General features: G+C 49.0%; 1 protein-coding gene across 1 annotated transcript in view; it reads right to left on the bottom strand.

Annotated features, from left to right (window-relative positions):
* Positions 1–5002, bottom strand: part of LOC119445457 (E3 ubiquitin-protein ligase MARCHF3-like) — a 39569-nt gene extending 34567 nt beyond the window's left edge. The window contains exons 1-3 of the mRNA XM_037709736.2: positions 4605–5002; positions 2914–3141; positions 1529–1874 (exon numbers count right to left, since the gene is read on the bottom strand). Coding sequence (XP_037565664.1) covers positions 1529–1874; positions 2914–3067 — 500 coding nt within the window. The 5' untranslated portion in view covers positions 3068–3141; positions 4605–5002. The remainder of the gene's footprint in view (positions 1–1528; positions 1875–2913; positions 3142–4604) is intronic.
* Positions 5003–26101: the final 21099 nt, after the last annotated feature.

Here is a 26101-nt window from a genome sequence, read left to right as displayed (position 1 = left end):
TGAGAACGACAGCTTAAAGACTATGGTAAACACTGTCGAATGCGTTGCTGATATCAAGGAACAGTGCACAGACCACTTCGTTGTATTGAAAAGCCAGATTTAAAGCGCCTGAAAAAATCCCTCTATTAAGGGCTGCGTGCCCTTACCTAAAATGAAGCCGTACTGGGATAAAGACATGACGTCATGCGCAATTAAGAAGCTAATCATAGCCAAGAATATATGCTTTTCTAGAATCTGCGGACAAAGAAGGCAAGATTAAATTGGCAAGCAATTTTTTTACCATGCGAACCGCCCTTGAATAGATTATTAACCTTAGCTACTTTCAGGTTGAGCGGAATTACTACTTTAGAAATTATGCTCTTTAGGAGGCACAACAAAACATTCTTAATGGATTCAAAGTTCCTACGAAAATGCGACGCCGAAATTCCGTCTACACAGGGAGACTTATTGAGCTTAAGAGAACAGACTTAAGCTTGTTTTTTCAGGGTGATGCAAGTTGGACAGACTCTAACACATTACAGGATAATGCGCATGGTCCACTGAAAGCCCTCGCAGCACCTGATAGTATGTAAAAAGGTTCATTAAGCTCGTTAGCAACAATGACATCGTTATTTCGAAAATGAGCCTTGATTGAGCTGTCCCTAATATCCTCCTTATTATTTGCACTTAGTTTGTTAACCAATGCCCAAGTATTCATCCCTTTCAAGCATCGTTGAATTTGTTTCAAAAGTAGCGCCGTTTGGCTAGGCTTATATCATAGTATTTACCCGATTTCGAGAATTTATACTTAATTGTGCCGTTATTCATCACACTTAGGTGTGCGCTTTACCATTGCCCCAAAAAGCCATACTAAGCACTACCATTTTGTACAACCATGCGAAATAAATAAAGCTGGAATTTGTCATCTCTGCCTAGCCATTTGGCGAAGTACGCTATTTCCCAATTATTTCGCAGCCCATACGGAAATTCGTATAGGCGTCGCTACCTCGGAACAATAAGGGAACCGGGACACTTTTTTGTTGTTGTAATTTTGCAACTGTCATTCAGTGAGCACTTCCTTTATACACCCATTCCGTGCGGCCAGCGTAACCACCCGATTTTTTTTTTTTTGCGCATCCGGACTCTTCAGTTCGCACTACCTACGCGGAAGTCACTGTATCGCGTCAAGCACTGGTGCACCGATAGCGCTTTCTCAAAAGCAATATATGTGCCACCTTCCGCATCTACTAGAAATAATTTCCCAAAAACCCAATAATTTTCCGACTAGCCATTCGTACGGAAATCACACACACTCCTTATCATATCTGTAAGAATGACACGTCAAACAGCAGTTGGGGTAGACAGCAGAAGACTGGAGTAGACAGCATTTAACACTGTGCCCCGACTTCTCTAGTCCAACATCGGGCCTTGTTCCACGTAGACGCAGCCTATAGTTCTGTTGCTTATATACATGACTAAACCCGACCATTCTCGGAATTGTGATGCACGCGTCCATCGCCCACAGGCAAATACGAAGAGGGGCGCTCACCTGTAGAGCAGGGTGACCCAGACGCAGAAGACGACGAAGAGCACGATGGTGATGAAGACGAGTCCTGCGCTCTCCCAGGTGGGGAAGCCCTCGTGGCTGAACTGGATGGCGCCCTCGGTGCAGAGCCACAGGGAGAACACCACCAGCGGCGTGAGCAGCAGCAGCGCCACCATGTCGCCCACCAGGTTCTGCTTGTCCTCGCGCGTGCTCGAGTTCATGAGCCACTCGTGGAAGCCCTTTGGTCGTCGCGCCGTCATGTAGTGGTACTTGCAGATTTCGCACTGGTCGATCGCCTGGTTCCCCAGCCACGTCTCCAGGCAGGTCTTGTGCACCTTGGCCAGCGAGCCTGCGACGAAGCGATGTTCGCCGCCGTCTTATATGGGAGAGTATCGTCGTATCGCGGCGAAGAGTGCCGAGACACCGGCGGCGGCTATGAACGGATCTATGGTTCGGGCAGGAGAACACGGGCACCGTGACAATGAGATTAAGAACGCAAACGCCAACTACCAACTGAAACTTTTTGCAGTGATGCAAAAAGAAGGAGAACACAAAATAATTACGCCTATATGCTCACGGAAAACACGTCCGTGGTTGACGGGTGGAGCTGCCTAACCTTGAGCGCGCGCAGTTGAGTTTGGTGGCTTATACTTTTATTGCGATAGCAATTATATGGACACTCCAAAGCAGATTTCTGCCGTCGGCGTCGCCGTCGCCGTGAGGTTCCGTATGACGTCAATAGAGATGAAATCGTTGCCGCGCGCCGCCGAACGCTGTATGTGCGAGTGAAAGGGCGTGAGGGATGCGCGCTTTCACGGGGAGTGAACGCACGGCGGAGAACAAACGCGCGTTCTGCGCCGTGCTCCCTTAAGGGCTGCAGAAGTAGGCGTCTCTTTCCTCCTTTACAATCACCTATATGTAGAGCAAACGCGCCTTCTTCCGACGCGTGAAAGGCAGTGGGGGGGGGGGGGGGGGGGGGGGGGAGGGAGGCGACGTTTAGCTGCGGCACCAAGTGCCTATTTATATCAGAGGCTCCGGCAACAGTCACCAACGCCGCACGCATTTTGTGCGAACGCGGGCAAAACGCCGACGGCGTCGACAACAGTTCTGCGTGTTGCCGGTGCTGCTGCATGTCCAAGTTTATACAGCTGATAAAGCTACTATCATTACTCCGTATAGCTCTCTACAAATTTGCTATCGCAATTGATGCTTCGCCTTTCAGGTGAAACTGCGACAACTCTTTTTCAGTCACTGTGAGACGCTTCAGTTGATCGTTGGTGTTAGCGTTCTCCTCTTTCTCATTGATTTGCACGCCTGTCGTTCCGTACCACAGATCTTAACGAAGCCGTTCCGCGCGGCACAGCAATGCGGCGAGACGCCGTGCTTGCCTTTGCACTTGCATGGCGCCAGCAGTGACTCTGTGCTGACGCCGCAGAAGCAGATGCGGCAGATGTCGCCATTGCTGCACGACTGCACCTTGGAGTCGGCGCTGTTCTCGGACAGGTTCTCCGGCGGCGTCACCTCGGGCAGCTCGGACACCATCGAGGCAGCAGCGGTGGAAGCGGCAGCAGCAGCCTCAGGCGCCCATGCTTCGTCGCCGGGTGCGGCCCGGTGCCCTGCACAGCCCCACAGACCCGCGTCAGCCCGTACGCTGACATGCGCGGAGCGAGACGGTCGTCTGCACGCACGAGGCGGCTGCTGCGGAACTACTATGTGTCTACAAAGAACAGAGTGACGGATGCGTTGGACAAGTTGGTATTTTATTCTTGTCGCGAAGGAACGCTAAAGAGAGCCAGTAAATGAAATTGAACTGATAAAGTCTTAATTGAAAACAGTATTTTCGTTAACTTCATGATGCTAGTTTGATTATTACTATGTTGACCAGTTATGTGCAGGGGGTAATTTTTATGCCACTTGCTACCTGCGAGAGACGATTTGTCTAACATTCTTTTTATGAAGCGCAAATATTTTAACATGCACAAGTATATCTAAGTGCGCATCCTCAAGCGTGCGTACACATACTCCATCGTCAACGGATGAAAAACACGATACATCGCAAGCGCTGTTCATCCGTGGCACATATTCTCAGTTGGCAAAACGATGGCAAACAAATTAGAAGCAGCCGAGTTGCGCAGGTGAACGGAACACCTTTTACTTTAACCCCTAACCCCGTCACCAGGGTGAACGGTTCCATGTATACAGTAAGACTGAGTGCTGTCTTTATCGGATGACGCACATGCTTGCACTGCAGAATTGCGTTCGTTGATGAATGTGCGTACACAGAAACAACGCGTACACATATACGATCAAGCACGCAGCACAGTGCGCTGACCACCTCGACATGGACATGATGGACGTCACTTCCGACGTCCGGGCAGATATTTACGTTTGAGCGCAGGCACGCGCATCTTTATTGACAGCTACAAAGCGGCAAACGTTCCCGCGCGGCTGAAAGCTCGGCTGTATGGGGTAGATCGACTCAGCCCCGCCCACATGCAATGATGCGTGTAAACGCGGACAGGCCCGGTTCGCCGCTGCAGCAGCGAAGCGCAGGACACATCTCGGCGCTGTCTGCGGGGCTTCCGACACAACACGCTATCGAAAGTTATGCTCACCGGGACCTGGCCAGTTTATAATAAAGATACAAATGTAACCACGTGCGTGCAAGAAAACGGGAGCCTGCTTGGTGTCGTGACTAATATGAGGGGTAAATTAATCAATTATCGTAAGGCGGAGAACTCAGGTAGCAAAGCTATACAGTGCCACCATCAAATTTAAGGAGGCGACTAAGAGCACGTGCTGTAAAGCCATCGGTCACGGAACGCCAAGATCGGAAGACATTTCTACAAAAGATAGGTCAGGCTGGACCTATCGAAGATCGATCAAATATCCAATCGATCCGGGACCTCGTAGATGCATCACCTCGTGAGCGTCAGACCGAGGTGGGCCGCGCGACACGAGTTGGACGTTAACCGCGACGGCCAGTGGTACACGGCGCAGCGCGACTCACAGTGGCCGTCGGGCAGGCCCACATGCATGTGCCGCATGATCGCCAAGAAGAAAGCGCGCGGTCATTCACCACTGTGCTCCAGCCTCGCAGGTCGGTGCGGTCCCGCTCAGGGTCCAGCGGGTCGGCGACCGGCGGCAGTCTCTGGTCTGTCGTCGGCGGGAGGACCGCAGCAGGAGCTCGCCAACGACCGCGCAGCGGCACACAGCACTCGCAGCAGCGCCGCCTCCTGGGCTCGTGTTCGAACGGCCGCGTGCCGGCCGGTGGCCAGCTGGCCCCGCCGACGTGGATCGCGGGGAACTTGAACCTCACGACGACCCGGCTCACCGGTTCGCGTCAACTTGCGGCACGGCAGCTCACTTCTTCTCGGGCTACGACGTCTCACAGCCACAGCGTAGGGCTTGGTCAGCCAGATGGAATAAGGCGAAGACGTTACGCGCGCCGCATAGTCGGAGCACGAGCGCCTAAAGGAGGCGCCACTGGCAGGCAGCCGCCGGAAGTCGCCGGCTTGTTTTCAGGCAACAACAACTTGCAACACGCAGCTGTGCAGGCATTAATACATGAAACTCTATGTGTGCAGGCCGCGCCACAACGGCGACGTGTGCTTCAAGTCTTGCTGGCCGCTTCTAGAAAGCACGAGGCACCGCCAGAGAGCTTGCTTTCCTGAGAAACTGAGGGCGCGTCAATGCAATTGAAGATATAACTACCGGCCAAGTCGAAGCAGAAGAAGACGAAGACGTTTCCTTGCTAATGTGGATACCATCTTCCCTTGTGGAGTAGTATAGCTTATCTAGTCTTCCTTCATACCATTACCCTTGCAAGTTTGACTTCTTTCATTAAATTATTCTGTAATTTAAATAATAAAAAATCACATCATCTCACCCTACGGGCAACCATGGTGGGATGCGAAAGCATCGCGGGGGGTGCGCATGGAGGAAGGAAAAAAACTAGGAGGGAGCGTCACGTGACAATCTTGAAGCCTAGTCATAAAAAATTTAGAGGAATGGGATGATGGGAAATAGGCCCTCACGTGATAGGCAAGCGGTATATTTTACTCGGCTCGCTTCGGTGGCTTCGGTTTCGTCTGCTGCGGGGGTTTCTGAATATGCGCACATACTCGGCGTGGCAAACGCGCGCCGAGGTTAGTGAAGGAATTCTAGTGTGTGAAGCAGTTGAGTCTCGCCGCCTAATTAGCAGACAGGCGCCAAGGCTGTTGCGTACGAAGGCGTCGGTTAATCGGCATTGCGCCGAACAACCCGGGAGGACCACCTCAAGGACGACTGGTTGCGTTTCGGTCTGGTTTCAGGGAAACGAGGGAACCTTTCGCCCTGCAAACGTGTGAAGGCAACCACGCCGCCCTTCCGACGACGATTCGTTGCGTTTGACGACGTCTTCTGGGAAACAATGATGCATTTCGCCCCCGCAAAATGTGCACGCGATTAAGCGAGCGTACGGGGTCCGAAGCGACTGTCCCTACGGGAAAAAAATGCGTCCCGTCTTGTGCGCAAGGATGGACTGGCGAGCCGGAGACTCCGAACATATTTAGGGCCGTGCCGGCCCGTAGCGCAGTCGACACTGTTCGTGATCTGCTCAAAGTCTTCGGCCTCTTAGCAGACCGGCGAGAACTCCCGTCAGCAGTAGGCGCACCTGCGTGATGAAGTGTTTTGTTCCAGGATGCCCTAATCGAACAGAAATTCGGCGCGATGGCCTGTCCTTCCATAGGTAAGCACAATGAACGTTTCTTTTATTTATGAAAATGGAACTGCAATATTCGCGATCGTTAGTGACTACGTGTTTTCGAGCCGCGAGCGCTGGCAATTCCACTAACCGCGGTGGTAAGCGCAAGTGACGCCTTGAAAATTATCTGTCTTCATGAGTCAGACGCCCCAGTCTTGCTCCACGTTTCAAGGCATCGCATTTGAAGCGAAGAACGACGCGCGCACTAGCAGAAAACCACCACCCGCATACGGGCCTCCAAGCCAGTGACGGCAGGCGCCACTAAAAGTTACCACGTACCAAACAATCACGAATTTTCCGGCAACCTTGTGGGCCTTTTCCGCCCCATAAGGCACCGCGCACGGGGCCCCTGAGAGAGGGAGGGGTGGCTTCAGAGGAGGTTGGCTTGCCAAGGCTAGCGGAATCACGTGACGCTCCCTCCTAGTATTTTTTACCTCCATGGGGGTGCGCATCGAGTTTCCGTTTCGTTTCACTTAGCAACACAACCCAATAGAGTGAGAGAATGTATTGAGAATGTATTGAGAATTTATTGTATTGTTGCTGAACTGGCGTCGAAGCACGCCGACGGCCGCGTTACGCTGACGTTCGTTCTGGACGCTCCCGACCTTGCTCAGGTTGTTGTCAAACCAAAGCCGGTCGCACACGTTGCAGCTGTGCCCGAAGCTCCGATCGAGGAAGTCGCGCTTGAACCGCGCGTCAGCACCGTCGAAGCCCGGGCGTTGTAATGGCCTCGAACGTGTTGCTGCTCTGGCCGCAGACTCACGTTGCCTCGTCGCTTCGGGATCGGGAGCTGCCGCTCGACGCTGCCGTTGCGCTTCGACTTTTCCGAGCCCGAAGTTCGGGGTCGGCTTGATAACGCTGACGTTATCAACAACACGGCGTGCCGAGCCCGTGTTGCTTCCGTAGAAGTTTCCTGCCGACGTTGACGTTTACGTTCGGCTTCCCTGGCCCGAAGTTCGGGGTCCGACGCTGACGTTTACGTTCGGCTTCCCGAGCCTTCCTCTGCTCCGCGGCGGTGGCGCTGCCGCTGCAATTAGCGCCGACGTTGACGTTGTTCATGGCGTTTCACACATCGTTGCACAGAGATAAAATGACGGAAGCAGAGCGAACGCGCGCTTTAAACTGCGCCGCGACACTTGCGCCGCCTAACAGTGTACCGTTATATAGAGAGGAAGAGAGGGAGAGAGAGAGTTATGTGCAATGATTTGCTGCGCCGCACCTGTGGCGGAGAGGGGGAGAGGGAAGGAGGAGAGCGCACACCGGCGGAGAGGAGAATGAGGGAGAGTTGCGCATGGGCAGTACGGGTGCGGACGCCTCAGAACGGACACTGCCCCGAGCATAAGATGCTCTCGCATCTAAAACTGTCTCACTCTCACATCATGATGATGTAGCTGTTACGTGAATTGTGTGGCCGGCTACCGAATTTGTGTAGGCGAAGCGTCAGGCGCCCGCCCGCTTGATACATGCCGGCCTCCGAGATCAGATCATACCAGCTCGTTTGCACCCTATCGGATGGTATGCAGAATGGATGTTCTCTCTTCCGTTCTTTTCTCGAGATAGCTCCATGGAGTCAGTTTTGATAGTATATATAAGTATAACGATGTGGTGGTAAGGCAACATCTTCCATGCTTGGCGTAAGTAGACAAGTTTAGCAGGTAGTGAGAGGAATATTAACCTTCTGGTGGAACTTTTTGTAAAGGAATGTAAAGCTCTAGCATATAATTATAGCGTAAAATTATGGTTATGTCAACTGCACATTATCCTGTGGGGCCACTCGACCCTCCTGCGTCCCCTTATGTTCCTACCGCATGGCTCACGTCTTTTTGGATCCAGCTTCCTTGCATATAGCAGACATGCGACGGAGGGAGTCGGTGTCGTAGCAGTATGAGAGATGGTGCTAGGAGGATCATGACGATTATTTCTAGTGGCATCCTTTTTAAAGCCGGGAGGCGACAATAGTCATCGGGTTTAATTCCGCCCGCCAGCAGACATATTTTAAAGAATCTTTTTTTAATTTGTTCTTGAAGAGTGACACGTGCCCAGTGAGACATACATACCTAGTGACCCCAATTGGCGTGAAAGAGGTTCACTGAAGAGCCCGGCAAATACCCAGCGTCACTACGCACAGCAGCCGACTGATCCACCCATTAGACTATGGGCGACCTAGTGACCAAAGTTGGAGTGAAATGCAAACGGTTAGATACATATCGGAAAGTGCGTTAATTACCTATGAATGCTAATCGCATTAAAACTCGGTACGTCCCATCTTTGTCACAAACAAACCGACACAAACTGCCTGTGGCTGCCACGCTCTTCCAGCGCGCGAAAGCCGCCTGCACAAGGTAGGAAGAGCGCGCTCTTCGTGCTGTAAACGTATGCGAACACCTTTTAACCCTACATCTTTCTTGTCGCCGGTGCAGAAGAAATTGCCGCACCCAGCGATGCAGTCTTCTACGTCGTTCTCGAAGAAACGAGCGGTTATTCCGTACGTCCCAGGTACAAGTGAGACTAGTACTAACATGTATGTAATATGTACTAATATTTTTATCCGGCGAGTTGGCTCGCTATAGATAGCTGGCGCTTGCATCGTGCCTAGCTACATGTTGTCTCAGAACCCACTGCATAGCCTCCGCGGCGGTTCAATTGCCGATCGCGGCGGGCGCGTTCCGAGAGGGGTGGAACACCCATGCATGTACTTTGTGCGCATTGCCGAGATCCCGTCGATTGATCCAATCGATAAGCATCCTTCCGCTTCATGACACTACAGCTGCGATGGTGACGAAATGGCCCCGAACTGCTCTGCGCGCCTTGACGCATGCGTCGCACAAGGCTTCGCAAGTCGATGAAACTCACGATCCTGGGCTTGGCTGCTTCGGACCACCGTGTCCGGAGCCAAGGTTAATTGCCTGGTGCTTGAGGGGAATTTTCCGTTTTTGCCAAGGTTACTTGAAAGACTTTCGTGGACTTATTGTTTAATGTCGCCAGGTTAGTGTTGTTGTGAAGGTTGTTGTGCACTTCGCTTCAACTTGTAGATGTAGGTCCACTTAAAGAACACCACATCGTCGAAATGAATCCGGAGCCCCGGCATTGTAACCAACTGTGAAGTTTGAGGACGCTAAACACCTCCCAAAGAAAAAGAAGAACTGCAGGGTTGTGTGACCTTGCAGGATCACAACCCAATATTTAGCGAAACTGTTTCTTTCGAGCAGTTGCAATAGAAATTTGAGTTGTCATTACTTAAATCACACACTTTAAAACATTGCCCCTATATGTGACTGGTTTGTTTGAACCTTCCGGGTATACGCTAACGCTGTTCGGGCAATTGCGAAAGATATTTACAAATATGGTAATTTACCCACGCGCATTTCACTTTGCGAGAATATTGGCATAATAACCCGCCGCGGTGGCTTAGTCAGCTAAGGCGTTGCGCTGCTGAGCACCAGATCGCGGGATCGAATCCCGGCCGCGGCGGCCGCATTTCGATGGAGGCGAAATGCAAGAACGCCCGTGTGCTTGCGTTGTAGTGCACGTTAAAGAACCCCAGGGGGACAAAGTTAATCCGGAGCCCTCCCCTATGGCGTGCCTCATAATCAGAACTGGTCTTGGCACGTAAAACCCCAGAAAGAATATTGGCATAATATTCGCCCAATTTTCACTAGATATGATCTTGTTCGACTTTGCAGTTTCCCCAGGACAGAATGCTAAATACTTCGTCGTTCCTAAAACGCAGTTATGCCACTCCGGAGAGTCTGCACGCATAATTTACTCCTAAGGCCTGTAATTTATCCACACGCTTTATATTTTATTTACACATTACCTATAGCCTGCCTCTAAATTTAAAGATTATGAACAACTGCCCTTTGTAGTTCATCGAGGACACCGTAGACACATACTTTAAACCTCGTGTAACTGAAAAATAAGCGAAAAACAAAAGAAGTGTTCAGCAATTATTCGCAACGCTTTAATTTGACCAGGAAAGCTATGGTTTCGTCACAGATTGCACTGAACATGCCCCCGTTGCTAGTAAACCTAAACTTCGTGTAAAATAAAGTTATATCGGGTTATGGGGAAGCATAGCTGGTAACGGCAGTATGACACTTTCGAACATTTACTTAAATTTTAAGCAAGAACAGTATTTATATCGCAGGCATTCAACTTGTCGCAATGATTTGCCATAGCCTTCACCCCATTTTCGCTAAATTTATTCTCGGTAGGATTTGTTGTTCTTCCAGGGAAACTGGCTAAACTTGTGCTCTGTCGTAAAACACTCATAACGCTGCGGAACCCTTGCATACGTAATTTACAGCGAAAGCCGCCACACACCCACCCACTTTGAGCTCTGCCTGCACATTACTCTTTACCTGGCCCTTATTTTCGCCAAACATAAACATTACACATCCTTTAGGTTACCGAGGACAGTGGGCGAACGTCATATCACGCATATGAATAGCGTAAAAACGATTGTTCATGGACGTTTTGTAACGCTCCTATATAATCAAGCCAGTAACGTTGAAATATTAGGACACATTGCACTTAAATGCCCCTCATTTCAGTTAAATGTGAAGATTGTGGAATGCAGATTTATTTTCAGGCGTTGGGAAAGGTAGCTGATAACGGCAGCGCCACATTTGCGGAACATTTGTTTCACAAACGTTTTGCAAAAGCTATATTTGATCAACATACGTTTAACTTCGGACGCATAGTCTCCATAGTATACAGTTCGCATATTTTTGCTACGTTTAATTTGGTTGTATATGTAGTTGTGTAATAGCAGCAGGCTAAATTTTGTGCCGAAAGTAGCGCTCCGGAGCACTCGTATGCGCGATTTATTGCAAATGCCGCAATTAACCCAGATGCTGCGAACTTTGCGTACACGTTAGCCATAACCTGCATTTTATTTTCACGACATATTAACTTAGTTACCTTGTCTAGTTTACCGCGGGCGCCGGATACCAACTAAAAACCTGGGCCCGGATTCACAAAAACCTTCTTACGCTAAAATCATTCGTAAGAGAAAATTTCAGCCAATCCTGATGCTGGACATATTATTAGCGAAGGCGGTTGGCCAATGGCAGAGAGTACTTACCAAAGTAAAGGTTTGTGAATTCGCCCCCTGGTATGACACATGAACGTAAGAAAAAAACTGAGGGTTCAGTAATTCTTTGTTACGCTTCTATTTAAACTAGGAAAACGAAAGTTTCGCCACATATTGCACTTGAATTGGAAGTTGGTGTCTTGTGCAATTGTCTTATTACTTTGAGGAACATAGTTAATCGCGGCAGTAGGACACTCTGGAACGTTTGAATAAGTAGTTTTCTACTAAGTCCGTAATTAAGCTACGAAGATGAAACATTTATCGTTCGTCGCGCACGGCATGCTTCCTACTTCAGCGAAATATCAACGCTGAGCTTCGCATGGTTCACCAAGGAGACAGGGGAACAGCAACTACATACAAAGTATTGGGAGAAGACGAGCAGTCAGTAATTATGTTTAAAGTTCATAATTACCCTAGACACCTCTAACTTAAGGTGCGCGTCAGCAATAAAGTGACCCTAATTTCCTCAAAAGATAAAATATCTGCTGTTTATGGTCCGCCCACGCAAGCGAGGAAACTTTTTAAGCGTTTCATATAACGCTTCTATGGGAGCCAAGAACGAGGGTTTAACAATGTTCATTTAACCACTAATTGACACAGACATGAAAACTCTTGCAGGTTGATTGTCCTTAACAGTCCCTACATTTCCTCAAAATATAGGCTTCGTAGGTCTAGGTAGGTAAAAGCTTTATTTTTGTCCGGCAAGTTAATAGGGTGGGCTTCACCCTGCCTAGGCGTCTGCCACGAGCCCTTGGGCTCTGGCGGCGTCGTCGGCCCGCTGGACTGCCCTCTGGGGCTGAGCTGAGCAGCACAGCACACCAACGCGCGCGGAGGCTTCCGCTAGAGGCTGTCCCCCCATTGCTACTCGTTAGCCCTTGGCATTCCCACAGCATATGCTCAAGAGTTGCTCAAGAGTTGCTCTTGAGCACCATGACTTGCATTCGTTTATCGTGTATGTATCTGGATATAGTATATTCCACAGTACTGGATTACAGTATGTGCTCGTTTGTAACTGCCGCCACTGGACAGACTGCGATTTATTTAGTTTTTGATGAGGTGAGTGATTTTTTGTAGCGTTAGCTACACTGGCCTAGCCAAGCCCGTTTCGCGCGGCACATCAAGAGCCGTGCTGCGCATGCGCAAGGATCAGTGATGTCACACGGCTTGCGCACCGGAGACCGGAGCCATCGGAGCCGGCACCTCTCGCGCACTCCGCCGCCGCCGCGCGCGACTCACCGCCGCCGGTCTGCGCATTCCAGAGGAGTGACGTCGTAGCCATGGTAGACGCACTGGCGCCGGCGCGCGCACAGCTGGCGCTCCGGGCTTTTGCACGGCGTTTGCGCTGGGCGTTTGATCGTTTACGCTGGGCGTTGGCCAGTGTGGTATAGCCATGGAGAAGGAGAGCGAAATTGCTGCTCAGCGGCGTAGTAGGGCGGAGCTTAACTCATCGGATCCCGAAGCAGTTACCTGGCAATTAGCGGTTGAGCGTAGGAGGAACGAACAGAAGAAGGCTAAACGTGCTGCGGAGACACCGGAGCAAAGCGGCGTCGCCAGGAGGCTGAGCAACGTGCGCGGCCATCTCACCAGTAGCTACAACAAGACGCCGTCGATGACGTCAAGGCTCGCCGATTGACTGACTATACGGTGAAACTTAGCGAAAGCGCCAGTGTGACTCGGACCTTCGAGACGGACTTCGTAAACAATTCGTTTGAATATGTGTGCGACGTGTGTGAAAGACTGTGGCACATGAAAGGCTTGACGTCGGTAAGTATTGCCATGCTTGAAACGTTGAGTTTAGCAGCGCCGCCTGAATGTGGTGAAACCGTGGCGCTGGTTTGTACAACGTGCAAGAACTTTCTCGTTGAGCACAAGATTCCACTCTTTAGCGTTACCAATGAGTATCGTTACCCGCCCATGCCACCAGGTCTACCGGTTCTGAACGATGTGGCCGACTTAGCTCACGCTACGTGTATCCTGGCATAGCCGAGCTAAGCCACTGCTAATTTTTTTCATAAAGCCGTGAAAACTAGCATATATGTAATGTTCTTGAGCTGTTCTATAGTCGCATTAACAGCTTCTCTGTGAAAACCTGCTAAAATGTATATGCTGTACGCGTATACGCTTCCTTAAAGGCTGGTTCCTAGTGAGTGGATTGACAAATGTTTTATTTTCACTTGGATCTTCTTACTAGAAGCTAATCAGCTCCAGACTTGTACGTAACCAATTACATGTAATGAATTACTTGTACTCAATAAGGTTATTTGGTAATTTTGTACTTTAACGAATAGTTTCTTTACTCTGTAGCGCTCACTGTAATTCAATTACTTTTTAGCGATTGATTACATGCTGTAGTGATCCCGGATGAACAGATAACGAAGACTACAAAGAGGCAGAAGAAGAGGAGAAAGAAGGCGTGCAGTGCTCCTGGCAGGAGATTTTAATTCTCATCACACTTCTTGGGGAATGAAAACGGATGTTTGTGGAAAGAGGTTGGGGAATTGGGTGCATGATAACAATTTTCAATGTCGCAATTTAGGTTGAATTACTATTCTACGTGGGTGATTCTCATCTGCATTAAACCCGACTTTCTTCTCTGCTCAGATGTCTATGTCATCTTGGGACACCTTTGAGAATAGAACAAGTAACGATCTCCTACCAATTACATTTGAAATTATGGTTTCACGTCAGACTTCTGTTGTACGGCAAAGACGGCTCATTAATCATAAAACTTATAAATCAACTATAAATTCGGCGTTATCATCGTTGACAACCTGTGATCGACAAAGGAGAGCTGACGCTGTGTTATCGCTTTTAATTTCTACTATTCAGCCCGCTAAGTTTACGGTTATGTTTGGCAGCTCGCCGTCAAACTCATCTTGGGGGAATGAAGCATGTACACGGGATTATAGGCGAAAAAAAGCAGCGTGGATCACATAATCTTTCACCGATAAATTAGATGGACTATAAATTCTATGCAGGTGTGTTTAAAAGAAATGTGGCAGTAGCTTAAGGAACAAAAAAAATAGCAGCCCTTCCACTGCTGTGAAGATGGAAGCCAGCGAAGCTGCGAGTATAGTAGGTCTGCTATAGTGAATATTGCTACATTGTATTTATATATTATCATTATTGGCTATATTGAACATCTTCGGCATGTTCGTCAAAGAGCAAGGACACCGACGTCTTGTTTTCACCCGGCGCGATGGCCAAGTAGTGCATTTGCTGCGCTAAGTCCGCCCCATCGTCATAGCCACAGCGTGCATAATAGCCGCGGCACACTGCACGGCAGCGTCACGATCCTGACGTCAGGATCCTGGAAGATGTGGTTAAATGAGCGTCCGTCCCATAGCGAGTCCAAAGGGCAATTGCTGATAACAGCGCCAGCGTGCTCTCTACGTCACGAGACAAAGGGACACAACGATTGGTGGGAGGTGCCGTCGCCGAGTATCGCGACACTTGGGAAAGAGGCATCGGCGGTGGCGAGGGGTATAACAATGGGCCATCCATCATCCGTTTTGACACCTGTGCTAAGGCACAACTGACGGGAAACCGCCACGCACATGGAGCCAAAACCAATGCTGATGATGATAGTTTTTTTCTACACGCGGACACGATCATGGGGAACATAGCGCTTAACAGATTCGCTGTAAAAACGGACTGCATTCATTTTTGTCAAAACCAGAAAAACGATCGGCACTTTTTAAGCTTACGGAGCAAAAAATCTTTTCAACAGTCCGTATGGTCACATTCTGCTATTCTATCCCCCCAAAAAGTGGCGGATTCACTAGATGATACCACGAAAGGTCCTGAAGCACACTTTTCTTCGCAGTGTCCAAGACCTAGGAGGCTTAAAAGTTCGACATCAGAGTTTGTAGAAGTTACCATGACGAAATTATCCGATGATAGCTGCACATGAAGCGGCTCCTGGACCAGACCGTATCACAATTACTATGATTAAAGTATTTTTAACTCTTTCCCTAATAAGCTTTTGAATATAGTTACCTGTTCACCACACTATACGTGAATTCCCAACTTTTGGAAAATTGCAAAAATTGTGCTTTTACTTAAAAACAAAAACCTCGAATATGTCTTGGACAGCATTCGGCCAATTGTCCTTACATCGAGTCGAGTCAAAATAATATAAAAAGTAATCCATGTCCGGCTCAACGAATTTACTTCTTCTCAGAGTATTCTGTGCTCGAGAAAAATATGATTTAGGCCCCAATGTTCCATATGGTCAGCTCACGTTGATTTAGAAAACCGCATTGGACTCGCAGGACTATCTGCTAGGAGATGTATCAGCATTGTTAATTTTAATTTCTAGATTAGCAAGTTGTGCTGTTCCAGACTATATAGTGGCCTGGATACAAGAGTTCCTTTCTGGTAGATAATTCTATTATTTGAAGGATTGGGTGGCATCGGGTACATATAAACAAAGGAGAAGTGTACCACATAAATCAGTTCTTTCTCCCCATGACCAACTAATCGAGGCGCACATTACCGCCCAATACGAAAGACTCACACAGACCCCAACGGGGCGACATATTCTACGGAAACTCAAAATTCGATACGAAGCGCAACACGGCACGAAAATAAGCATTCCTCTAAAGACGAGGAGGGAACTTAAAATACCTCCATTACCCAAGGACATGCACCCGGAGCCCCCAAGAAGCGATGAGAGGCAAGGGCGTGCCACATTGAGCACCAATACCATGACGTAGAGGACGTGGCCTACGTAGACACCGCGGAATACAGGGAACGTAAAGGGATGTCCGTAGTAGCGGTAAACGCGGACGGAAAACCCCTCGCGAGCGGCACCGTGAGAACGGATAACCCCGAAGTTGCGGAGGAAGCCGCCATAGCATTAGCGGTGGCCTCCAACAAAGCGAGAATTATCATAAGCAACTCAAAAATTGCAGTTGATAATTTCGTGAAAGGACACATATCGCCAGAGGTGCTCCAAATTCTAAACAATAACAGCGACCGTCATCACAAGATGATCCAAATTATTTGGGCGTCCGCGCACTTCTCTCTGCCCGGCAACGAGGCGGCTCACAACGTAGCTCGAAGACTTACTCGCCGAGCAAGTGAGCCCGCCCAGCCGGGAACGAGAGGAGACCGCATGCTCAGCTACAAAGAACCGATTACTATCGGCTGGGAAGGGCCCGGTACCCACCAACTCATCCCTCGCTAACCAGGAAACAGGCGGTGGCCTGGCGCCTCCTGCAAACAAACATGTATCCTAACCCGGTGGCCTGCAGCAGATTCTACCCAAGGTAATACAATGATCAATGCAAATTATGTAAAGGTAGGGCGGATCTGCCACATATTCTATGAGCATGCTCGAAGGCGGCTCCTTTCGAGGGCCGCAAATTTCAAAACCGGCAGCAGTGGGAGACCCTGCATGCTGCTCAGCTCAGACCAGCAAGACCAGGTCTGGGCCGTCCAGATAGCCGAGGCAGCCGCTGAGACCCAGGGGATCTCGGCCGTCTGCTAGGCGGAGGGAGACTGCGTCCGCCCTCGTGATTGCTGACACCAATAAAAGTTGAATCTCTCTCTTTCTTTGTAGCTGAAACAGCCGGGATATCAAGCTATCGGGCCCCCGAAAGGGAATAACAGAACATTAACTGCACTAGTGAGGAAAGGGCTAGTGGTGATTCGGCATGAAAATCAAATCTCAGACATTGAGCACGTGCTAATAGAGCTCCTCCCCAGATGGAGGAAATCCTCAAGTATACTTATTCTAAATTTATATAGTAATCCAAACCAAAAAAGACAGCGCTTCATAACTCTCTTTAGAAAGGCTGTGGTGATGGCAGGGACTAGTCCTCTGATCATAGGGGGAGACTTTAATGCCCTGAACGGTGCCTGGGGGTATGATTATACGAGAGTAAAAGGCAAAATGCTATGGCAAGACATTCAAGATACAGAGTTAACACTCGTAAATGAGTCCGCCTCCCCTACACGTATAGGGACCGGGCTCAACAGAGACACCACACCGGATCTAACAATCGTCAACAAGGTGGTAACGGTCCAATGGAGAAACACCTTCGAAGACCTTGGGAGCGATCATAGAATTATAGAAATCAAGATCGAAGAAACCGTAGATGCCGAAAATAATAAAGCCATTAAATGGATCGACTGGGATAGGTTTCGAGAAATAAGAGACGACAGGAAGCAAGAGCCGACCGAAAACATAGAACATTGGGCTAGAGACGTCATCAAAGACGTAAGCGTAGCCACTCATGCTATCACGCCGGCAGTGGCGTAGCCAAGGGGGGGGTTGGGGGGGGTCAACCCCCCCCCCCCCCCCCCCCACTAACCCACCCTTTTCTCTCGTCGCTTCGCGCTGACATATTTCAAGAAACCGGTGCTACTTTCACACTTTCATTCCTGGGCGCTTCCGTTTGGGTTGGTAATTTACAGCGAATCATGTCTGCATATGGAAAAAAAAACTGTCACGGTGTTTGTCAAGGCCTTGACACTCTGTGAGGTTTTGGGCGCGAATGTGGCGGCCGCATTCTGAAACAACAAATGCGCAACAAATGCGCAACAAATGCGCAACAAATGAAGCAACAAATGCGGCAGCCGCATTTTAGATGAAGGCGAAAATGCTCGAGGCCCGTTTACTTAGATTTAGGTGCACGTTAAAGTCCCCAGGTGGTCGAAATTTCCGGTATACATTTCCGCCGCTTCCCTTCAGGTGCCTATTAGGCCGCGTTCGCGTAGGAACTTGGTCTCGAAGCTGTCGGAAGCGGCAAAATCTTGCAAAAATCCGCCCGCCTAGGCGGCAAAACAGGCAGAAAAACAGGCGGCGAGCCAAATTGGTCTTGGACCGATTTTTTCGCCATGGCGAAGCGGAAACGCGGCGGAAAGTCATTCTGCTCGACCGGAAGCTACACTAGCATGTAAACTTCCGGTCGTAACATTGAACATGGCACCAAAAGTAGGCTGTAATGCTGATCGACGCGATCAAGAACCACCCCTTGCTCTACGACAAGAGTGGCACTCAAACGTACTGTCAGCAATACTCGCGATAGTATTCAACGTCGCGCGACAGGAGGTGCGGCAACGAAGCCTTGGCGTGACCCAACTTCTTAGGGCCCATTCACACTTGCGACTAGGCGAGGTCGCTCGACCAAGTTGGTCGCAAAGCGACCAGTCGCAAGTAGTCGCAAATGGTCGCTTTTCTCGAAATGCGACCGTTTCCGGCCATTCGCTCACTGCTCGATTTCTCAGTCGCGCGACCACAGTCGCAGAACAGCTGAACCAATCAGATGCGAAGGAACAGGACGTCCGTATACGCTGACGCTTATTTTACGCAGCGATGACATTTCAAGCAGACATGAACGGCATATCGTGATACATTTCGGTTTAGCGACTCGTCGGTCGCATTTGTAAGTGTTAACATCGTTCGTCTTGAGTAGTTTTCTGGTCGCCAGTCGCAATTGGTCGCGCGACCTCGCCTAGTCACAAGTGTGAATGGGCCCTTACACTTTTGCAAAGCCAGGCGAACCCACCACTGCCGTTTCCGAGGTTTTCTTATCTTCCGTTTATTCATTGTCCATTTCTAGAAAACAAGTAGGTAGAAGTATAAAAGCCATTTCTTCTTCCACTTCCATGGAAGACAATAGTTAGGCAGATTCCTCGTTGGCGCTCCATAATTCTCCTCGCACGTGCACGGTATGTTGCAGAAGTCGTGGGGTGCTTTTCTCGTCGCGACGAGAGATTGGAAGCGTAGGTCTCACGTAGGACGCGCAGGCTTCGGCGAGCCTCAACACAAGGGCCAGCCCGGGTTTTAGCTTTGGTGTTCCCGTTGCCGCTTTCGTGTCCTGGAGGCGCCGAAAATAATACGAAATGATGAAATGTTATTACAACTTGTAAATAAAAGCTATTAAAGAAATATAATCACGCCTATAGGCAGCAACCTGTGACACAGCGCTACCACGCTCGTGTGAGGAGAATTACAGAACGCCAACGAGGAACTTACCGAAGGTCGCAGATGACACGCGAAATTGCGCAAGATGATCACTTTTGATGACGGGTGGGTCAGTGAATGAACATACCGCTCGAAATAATGCGATAATGAGCGCCACCACGCCGACAAACGTACGCAGACTAGATGGATGTGGACGAAAGCGGCAGCGCGGCCGCGGTGGTAGCAAAAGAAATGTGAACTTGGACATGCGCGGAAAAGATTTTCCGGCTGCTTTGGCCTCTCCACCCGCTTGCCGCTTCCCAAATGTGAACGTAGCCATAGTCTGCAGCGCAAAACGTCTCTCGTTTGCGATTGCGCTCCTACGGAAGGCTGGTAGTTACTGTTATGTTGCTGAATCCCAAACCAGCAATTACGAAAGGCTGGTAGTTGCTGTTGTGTTGTGGAATCCAAAACCAGCAATGTACAAACGAAAGGGTTGATGCCAGCAGTGAAATTCCACCGACTCGCAACAGAATGCACGAAACAGACAGCCGACAAGCATGGATTACTGCTGTGCGCAGTACAGCGTAAGTAAACTCTTGTTGCAGGCGCTGACAGTTCTCGTCGGAGTTCACGCGTCCTAAGAAATTGATTATGTGCACTATGCACTGAACAAGACCGGAGTTCATTCCTGCATCACTAGTACACCAATCAGTCGAGATTCTGTGAGGTACAAGGCCACTTCCTGTTTGCACCGGCCTAAGTGAAGCAGAAATGACTCGCACGCACTACTTAAAATGCGTACACATGCCATAACTATGCAGTGCGGTGAAATATTCTGTACAATTCTGAATCTGTTGACGTAAAGGCAAATGACGGCTGCACGCTCGCACACAGCGGAAGACACAGCGGCCCATGCACTTGCCGCAGGAAATGCAAGGCGACGAAAGCTTCGTAAAAAAAAGCATTATTCGTTTTTGCGCGTATTTAAGTTTTCTAGCGCAAAGACGCAGCGAACAAGCTATTGCTATGGGAGTAGGTATAGCCTGGTAACACGTGCATTTTCACATGTATAGCGGTCCTTGACCTGTGAAACGCACTTCGCCCCGACGAGGACGACGCCATCTACGCTTAACGGAGATTAACAATTAATGATGTCTTCTCCGATCGGGCGGGTCGTCTCAATGATGCGTTTTCGAAGACTGGTCCATTCAGTGGCGCGATGAGAGACGGTTGCTCCAAACGCCCACTGTACCTGTCGTACTTACTGTATTTTACTGAGCTTACATTACTTTTTACTTAATTTCTTCACAAGCACACAGTGCCACACACACATGCGAGGGGGGGGGGGGGGGGGGTCCCATGTCTTTGATATACATGCATAGAGTGTGCTTAAACTACCGATACTTATTATCAAAGCAGACGCTTGCCCCCCCCCCCCCCCCCCCCCCCGGTCGGGCCGATGAACCCCCCCCCCCGCCCGACAAAAATTTCTGGCTACGCCCCTGCACGCCGGACAAACCAGTAGAGAAGATTGATAGTCGTCTCGCACATATGTGGGAGGCGAAACAGTCTTTACAACATAGATGGCGTCAACAAAAGTACAATAGGAGTCTACGTAAGCGAATAGCTGAGTTAAACAAAAAGATTGAAGAGCATAGCAAACAGTTATGCAAACAGCAATGGGATGTGTTCTGCAATGCTATGGATGGTCAGATTTTTGCTGGCCAGACGGGGCGTATACTCAAATACCTGCTAGATCCAGACAATCTCAAACTATCTCAAAAACATAACTTGCGAAAATTTATCCACGGACACAAAGGGAAGGAAGATGAACTCATGGCCGAGGCAAGCGCTACATACCTTCCCTCCAACCCAATAGTCGAGCATGGGCGATATAAAGGAAATCCTAATGTGTCCTTAGATGAGGACTTCACTACACAAGAGATTAGAGCAGTGCTGCAAAAACTCAATATGAAATCTGCTCCAGGGCCAGACAGGATTAATAACAAGATGTTAAAAAACCTGGATGATCAGGCAATAGAGAATATCACGAAATGCATAAATGAATGCTGGACCAAGGGCTCTATACCACAACAGGGGAAGGAAGCCCAGGTCATACTTATTCCTAAACCTGGCAAACCAAGTAATATTTCAAATCTGCAGCCCATATCTCCAACCTCTTGCGCAGGAAAGCTTATGGAGCACCCATTCCTTATCAGAGTAAACAATTACCTGGAAGAAAACGAAATATATCCAAGTACTATATTGGGCTTTCGGGCTGGTCTCTCTACTCAGGACGTTATGCTGCAAATCAAGCAGCAAGTACTAGACAGTAAAACGAGGTCCACCAGAGCTATATTAGGGTTGGATCTCAAGAAAGCATTCGACAAAGCAGCACATTCGGCCATACTCAGTCAGGTCAGCCACCTAAACCTAGGATAAAAGGCGTAGAATTACATCCGAGACTTCCTAACGAATAGGAAGGCTACCCTCACGATGGGGGAACTCAAGTCAGAGGTGAGGGACATGGGCAGTTCGGGTACGCCTCAGGGCTCCGTGATATAGCCCATGCTCTTTAACCTCATTATGATAGGATTGCCGGAAAAGCTCGAAGACATCGAAGGAATCAATCACTCCTTGTACGCAGATGATATTACCATACGGATCTCGCAAGGCAGTGATGGAGAGATAGAACAAAAATTACAGGAAGCGGTAAGTAAAGTGGAGGACCTTACAGGCACGGGGCTTGAATGCTCCCCAGAGAAATCACTGCTTCTCCTTTACCGACTCACTGTCAAGGGCAGGCCACCCAAGGGCTACATCAAAGAGAGAGAGTACGAAGATATACATATTCGTACGAAGAATGGCAGGGCCATCCCCATCGTTGAACAAATTAGGGTCCTAGGACTCAATATTGAGTCTAAAGGAACTAACGGCGAAACCCTTAGAAAGCTCGGGACCAAGGTCACTAACGCTATTAGGCTGATTAGGAGAATCACGAACAAGTATCGGGGAATAAAGGAGGCTAGCATTGTTAGGCTCATTTAATCTTTTGCTATAAGCCACATCATTTACGTAGCTGCGTATCTTAACTGGTACAAGGCAGAAAAGGACAAAATCAATACGCTCATAAGGAAAGCTTTTAAGCAGGCCCTAGGCTTGCCCGACAGCACCAGTACAGAGAGATTAATGCAGCTGGGCATGCATAACACCTTAGAAGAATTGATTGAAGATCAGCAGATAGCTCAGCTGGAAAGACTCGCCAGCAGGCAGACTGACAGAAGTATACTCGATAAATTACGAATAAATTACCATAACCAGCAAGGACAGAAGGTTACGTTGACCAGGGAGATCAGGAGCAGGATTAAAATCTACAATTTACCCACAAATATGCACCCGGAATTCAATCAGGGCAGGAGAACGAGCAGAGCTAAAACTCTACTCAATGCCTATGGCAATGATGAGGAAGCGCTGTTCGTGGACGCCGCGGAATATTCAAATCACCCAGCATTTACAGTAGTAGCAATTAATACAAAGCAAGAAAGCGTACGCACGTGTTAAATCAAAACCAGTGTCTCTGAGGTTGCGGAGGAGGTTTCCATCGCTCTGGCTATCGCTTCTCCCAAACATAGATACATTATTAGCGACTCTCAGTCGGCTATACGAAATTATGCCAACGGACGGATATCAGTTGAAGCTGCAAAAATTCTAAACAGTGAAATTAAACTTATATCATCTGAGGAATGTTGCGACAAGTAAATCATCTGGTTCCCAGCCCGTACAGACTGCGAATCTACCGCCAACCCAAACCTTAACGAGTCTGCCCATCGTGTTGCGCGAGGACTCACTTGGTATTTAAACCTTGGTTATGTGCGCAATAAAATTGTTGTAAGTCAGCGCTCTTTCCTATCCCTTCTCTCGCGTTTCCATGTAGATCGTCGCGCTGCTAACCAAAAATGCAACTTTACCAACACGCCCGTTCAGTCACCCTTGCGAACTTCATTTCTAGTACATCGGGCCCCTTTCTTTCCGCATCAGACCCTAGTCTGATAGCTAGCCTCTTAGTTCCTTCAGTGTGCCGTGCTCGGACTTTGGCCTTCTGCATCCGCCACAAGCATGCCCCCTGACGTCCTGGCCCTCTTCGAGGGCTTCCTGCCTTCCCCTAACCATGGAACTAGGTTGTGCAAGATTCTTCGATCAGAGTGGTTGCGCCAAGCACGCCTGTACCGCGAGCTCCTAGTCCTGCGAGTGAAGGGTCCCTCCAATTAGTTCACAAGTGTGGCATGCTGGCGACAGGTATCCCGAGCCGTGGACCAGCACACTGAGCATCTGTTGCAGCGGACGCTGATGTAGCTTCGCTCATGGCTACCCAAAAAGAAAGTGAGCAGCACGCCCATAGTGCACACGTTGGACGGTGTGACTCTCCCGACACACGTGCGGAGTGTTCTTGCCCAAGGCCCAAAATTCGCCGTCCAGGCAAGTAAGAGTGCCCCGGAACTATTGACGCTTGTGAGGCAAGTGTCGTGTCGCGCCCCAGCGTCCGAAGTGAACAGGTGCACCTCAGAAGGCGTTTGACGCCCTCTTAAGATGCAAGAAGCCTCAATGTAAACTCCCCCTGAGAAGCACTGTGCAGTTTTTGCGAAGCAACTCCCTATCTCTGCTCACTTCCGACAAAGAAGGGGGATTTGCCGTCATGCCTAAGACTACCTTCATGCGCAAAGCTAAAGAGGCTACTGATGCGTCCTTTTCATGTCGTGATGATGCGGTGCTCTACGTCGTTAGGAAAAGAGCACAAAAACTTTGCGAGAAACTAAATCTACCCAAATTAGCCTCATCACTAAAAAACAGTGTGAACTTGGGCCTAGAAATGTTTTTCTCTGTTAAAACTCACAAGGTGGACTGGCCTTTACGTGTGATTGTGTCAGAGGCGGATACATGGCAGCAGTCACTTGCGAAGTTTTTGCAGACACATTTGAAATGCCTCACAATTGATGATCCTTTTAGGGTGACCGGATCTGGACAGACCATAGAATTTCTGAAAAATCATCACGGCCGAGCGTTATACGCCTTTTCCATTGACATTAAGGATCTTTATTATTCGTTGCCCCATGACGCGGTGCTCGTCGCTGTCTCTGAGTGCATTGACAAGTTTGGCAGCGTAGCCTTCCAGAACGCCACTGGTATCACCATAGGGGGATTTCTGGAGCTTTTAGATACGTACTTGAAGTCGACGTTCGCCACTTGGAACGGGAAGACGTACCTACAAAGGGACGGAGTTTGCATCGGTTCATGCATAGCGCCCGTGCTGAGTGACATCTTGCTAGCCACTCATGGCCGTGCACTTTCCAAACGCCTTCCGTCTTTCGTGGAAAAAGTTTTTAGGTTTGTAGATTATTTTTTGTCCTTTTTGATACTGACGCCGACACTGTCGAAACTAGCTGCCGTGATGCCTTATCATTGTTTGAAGAATGTCTTCACCCATTTGTTTTAACCCACGAACTGCCTGTTGCCGACTCAATTAGGTTTTTAGATCTTATACTCAGTTTTAGGAACAACCAGCTATGCTGGATGTATGAACATAGAGCTAGCAAAGCTCTTTTACCGTTTAGCTCAGCGCATTCCAAGCTCATCAAGCGGGGAATCGTTAGTCTATGCTTTACCAATTCCCTTTCAAAGTCATGTCACCACTTAATGGAAACCAGTTTCGGGAAACAGGCCCGGAGACTTGAGCAATCGGGCTACCCGGGCAGTCTGCTGACGTCAGTAGCCGGAAGCTTGCAAAAGCAAGAAAAAGCTAGTCATCCCGATTCCGCCACTCCCAGGAACAGAGTCACCGTCATCCCTTACATTCACACCTTGTCCCATAGTCTCAAGAAAGTTGGCCGGCGTGCTGGCGTCAATGTTGTGTTTTCGGCACCACAAAAGTTGTCACGCTTATGCAGGCAACTGCTATCCCAAAGAAAAAAACTGCTGCAGAACCAACCATCATAACCGCTTTGTCACGTGTGCTGTAGGTGTTGTTTACAACATTCCCCTTTCCTGCGGCCGCGAATACATTGGTCAGACGGGCGCTGTCTCAATGAACGATTAAAGGAGCACAATAATCGTGTTTTCAACTCCGTTTCTGGTCATCTCGGTATTCATTGCAGAGACCACGGTTGCAATCCGTTGTTCGATAGGACGCAAATTATCAGTCGCAATGAAAACAAACATACTAGAGAAATCATTGAATCGCTTGAAATTCACAAATCTGGGGAGCGCTGTGTCAGTGCCCCTTCATTGTCACTGTGTGATAAAGAAGTGCAATATTTAACCACAATATTTGCATATTGTTTGTTGGAAGCTGAGTCCTGAACACGTGCCACCTTTCTGTTCTTTCTATTGTGCCTTAGCGTGGTATTTAAACCTTGGTTATGTGCGCAATAAAATTGTTGTAAGTCAGCGCTCTTTCCTATCCCTTCTTTCTCCTTTCTATGTAGATCGTCGCGCTGCTAACCAAAAATGCAACTTTACCAACACGCCCGTTCAGCCACCCTTGCGACTCACTAACCGCGCCCGACTAGAGGGGGGTCTCTGGCCGAGGAGGAGATGGAACGGATGGATAGGGCTAGACTTCTCTCAATCAGTGACATTACCCAATTCTACAGAAAGTCGAGGTGTATATCATCATCATCATCATCATCATCATCAGCCTATATTTATGTCCACTGCAGGACGAAGGCCTCTCCCTGCGATCTCCAATTACCCCTGTCTTGCGCTAGCGTATTCCAACTTGCGCCTGCGAATTTCCTAACCTCATCATCCCACCTGACTTTCTGC

The sequence above is a fragment of the Dermacentor silvarum genome, chromosome 3 (genome assembly GCF_013339745.2).
Source record: "Dermacentor silvarum isolate Dsil-2018 chromosome 3, BIME_Dsil_1.4, whole genome shotgun sequence".
Classification (NCBI taxonomy): Eukaryota; Metazoa; Arthropoda; class Arachnida; order Ixodida; family Ixodidae; genus Dermacentor; species Dermacentor silvarum.
Note: the sequence above shows the minus strand (reverse complement) of the source record. Positions and strands in the feature narration are given on the sequence as shown.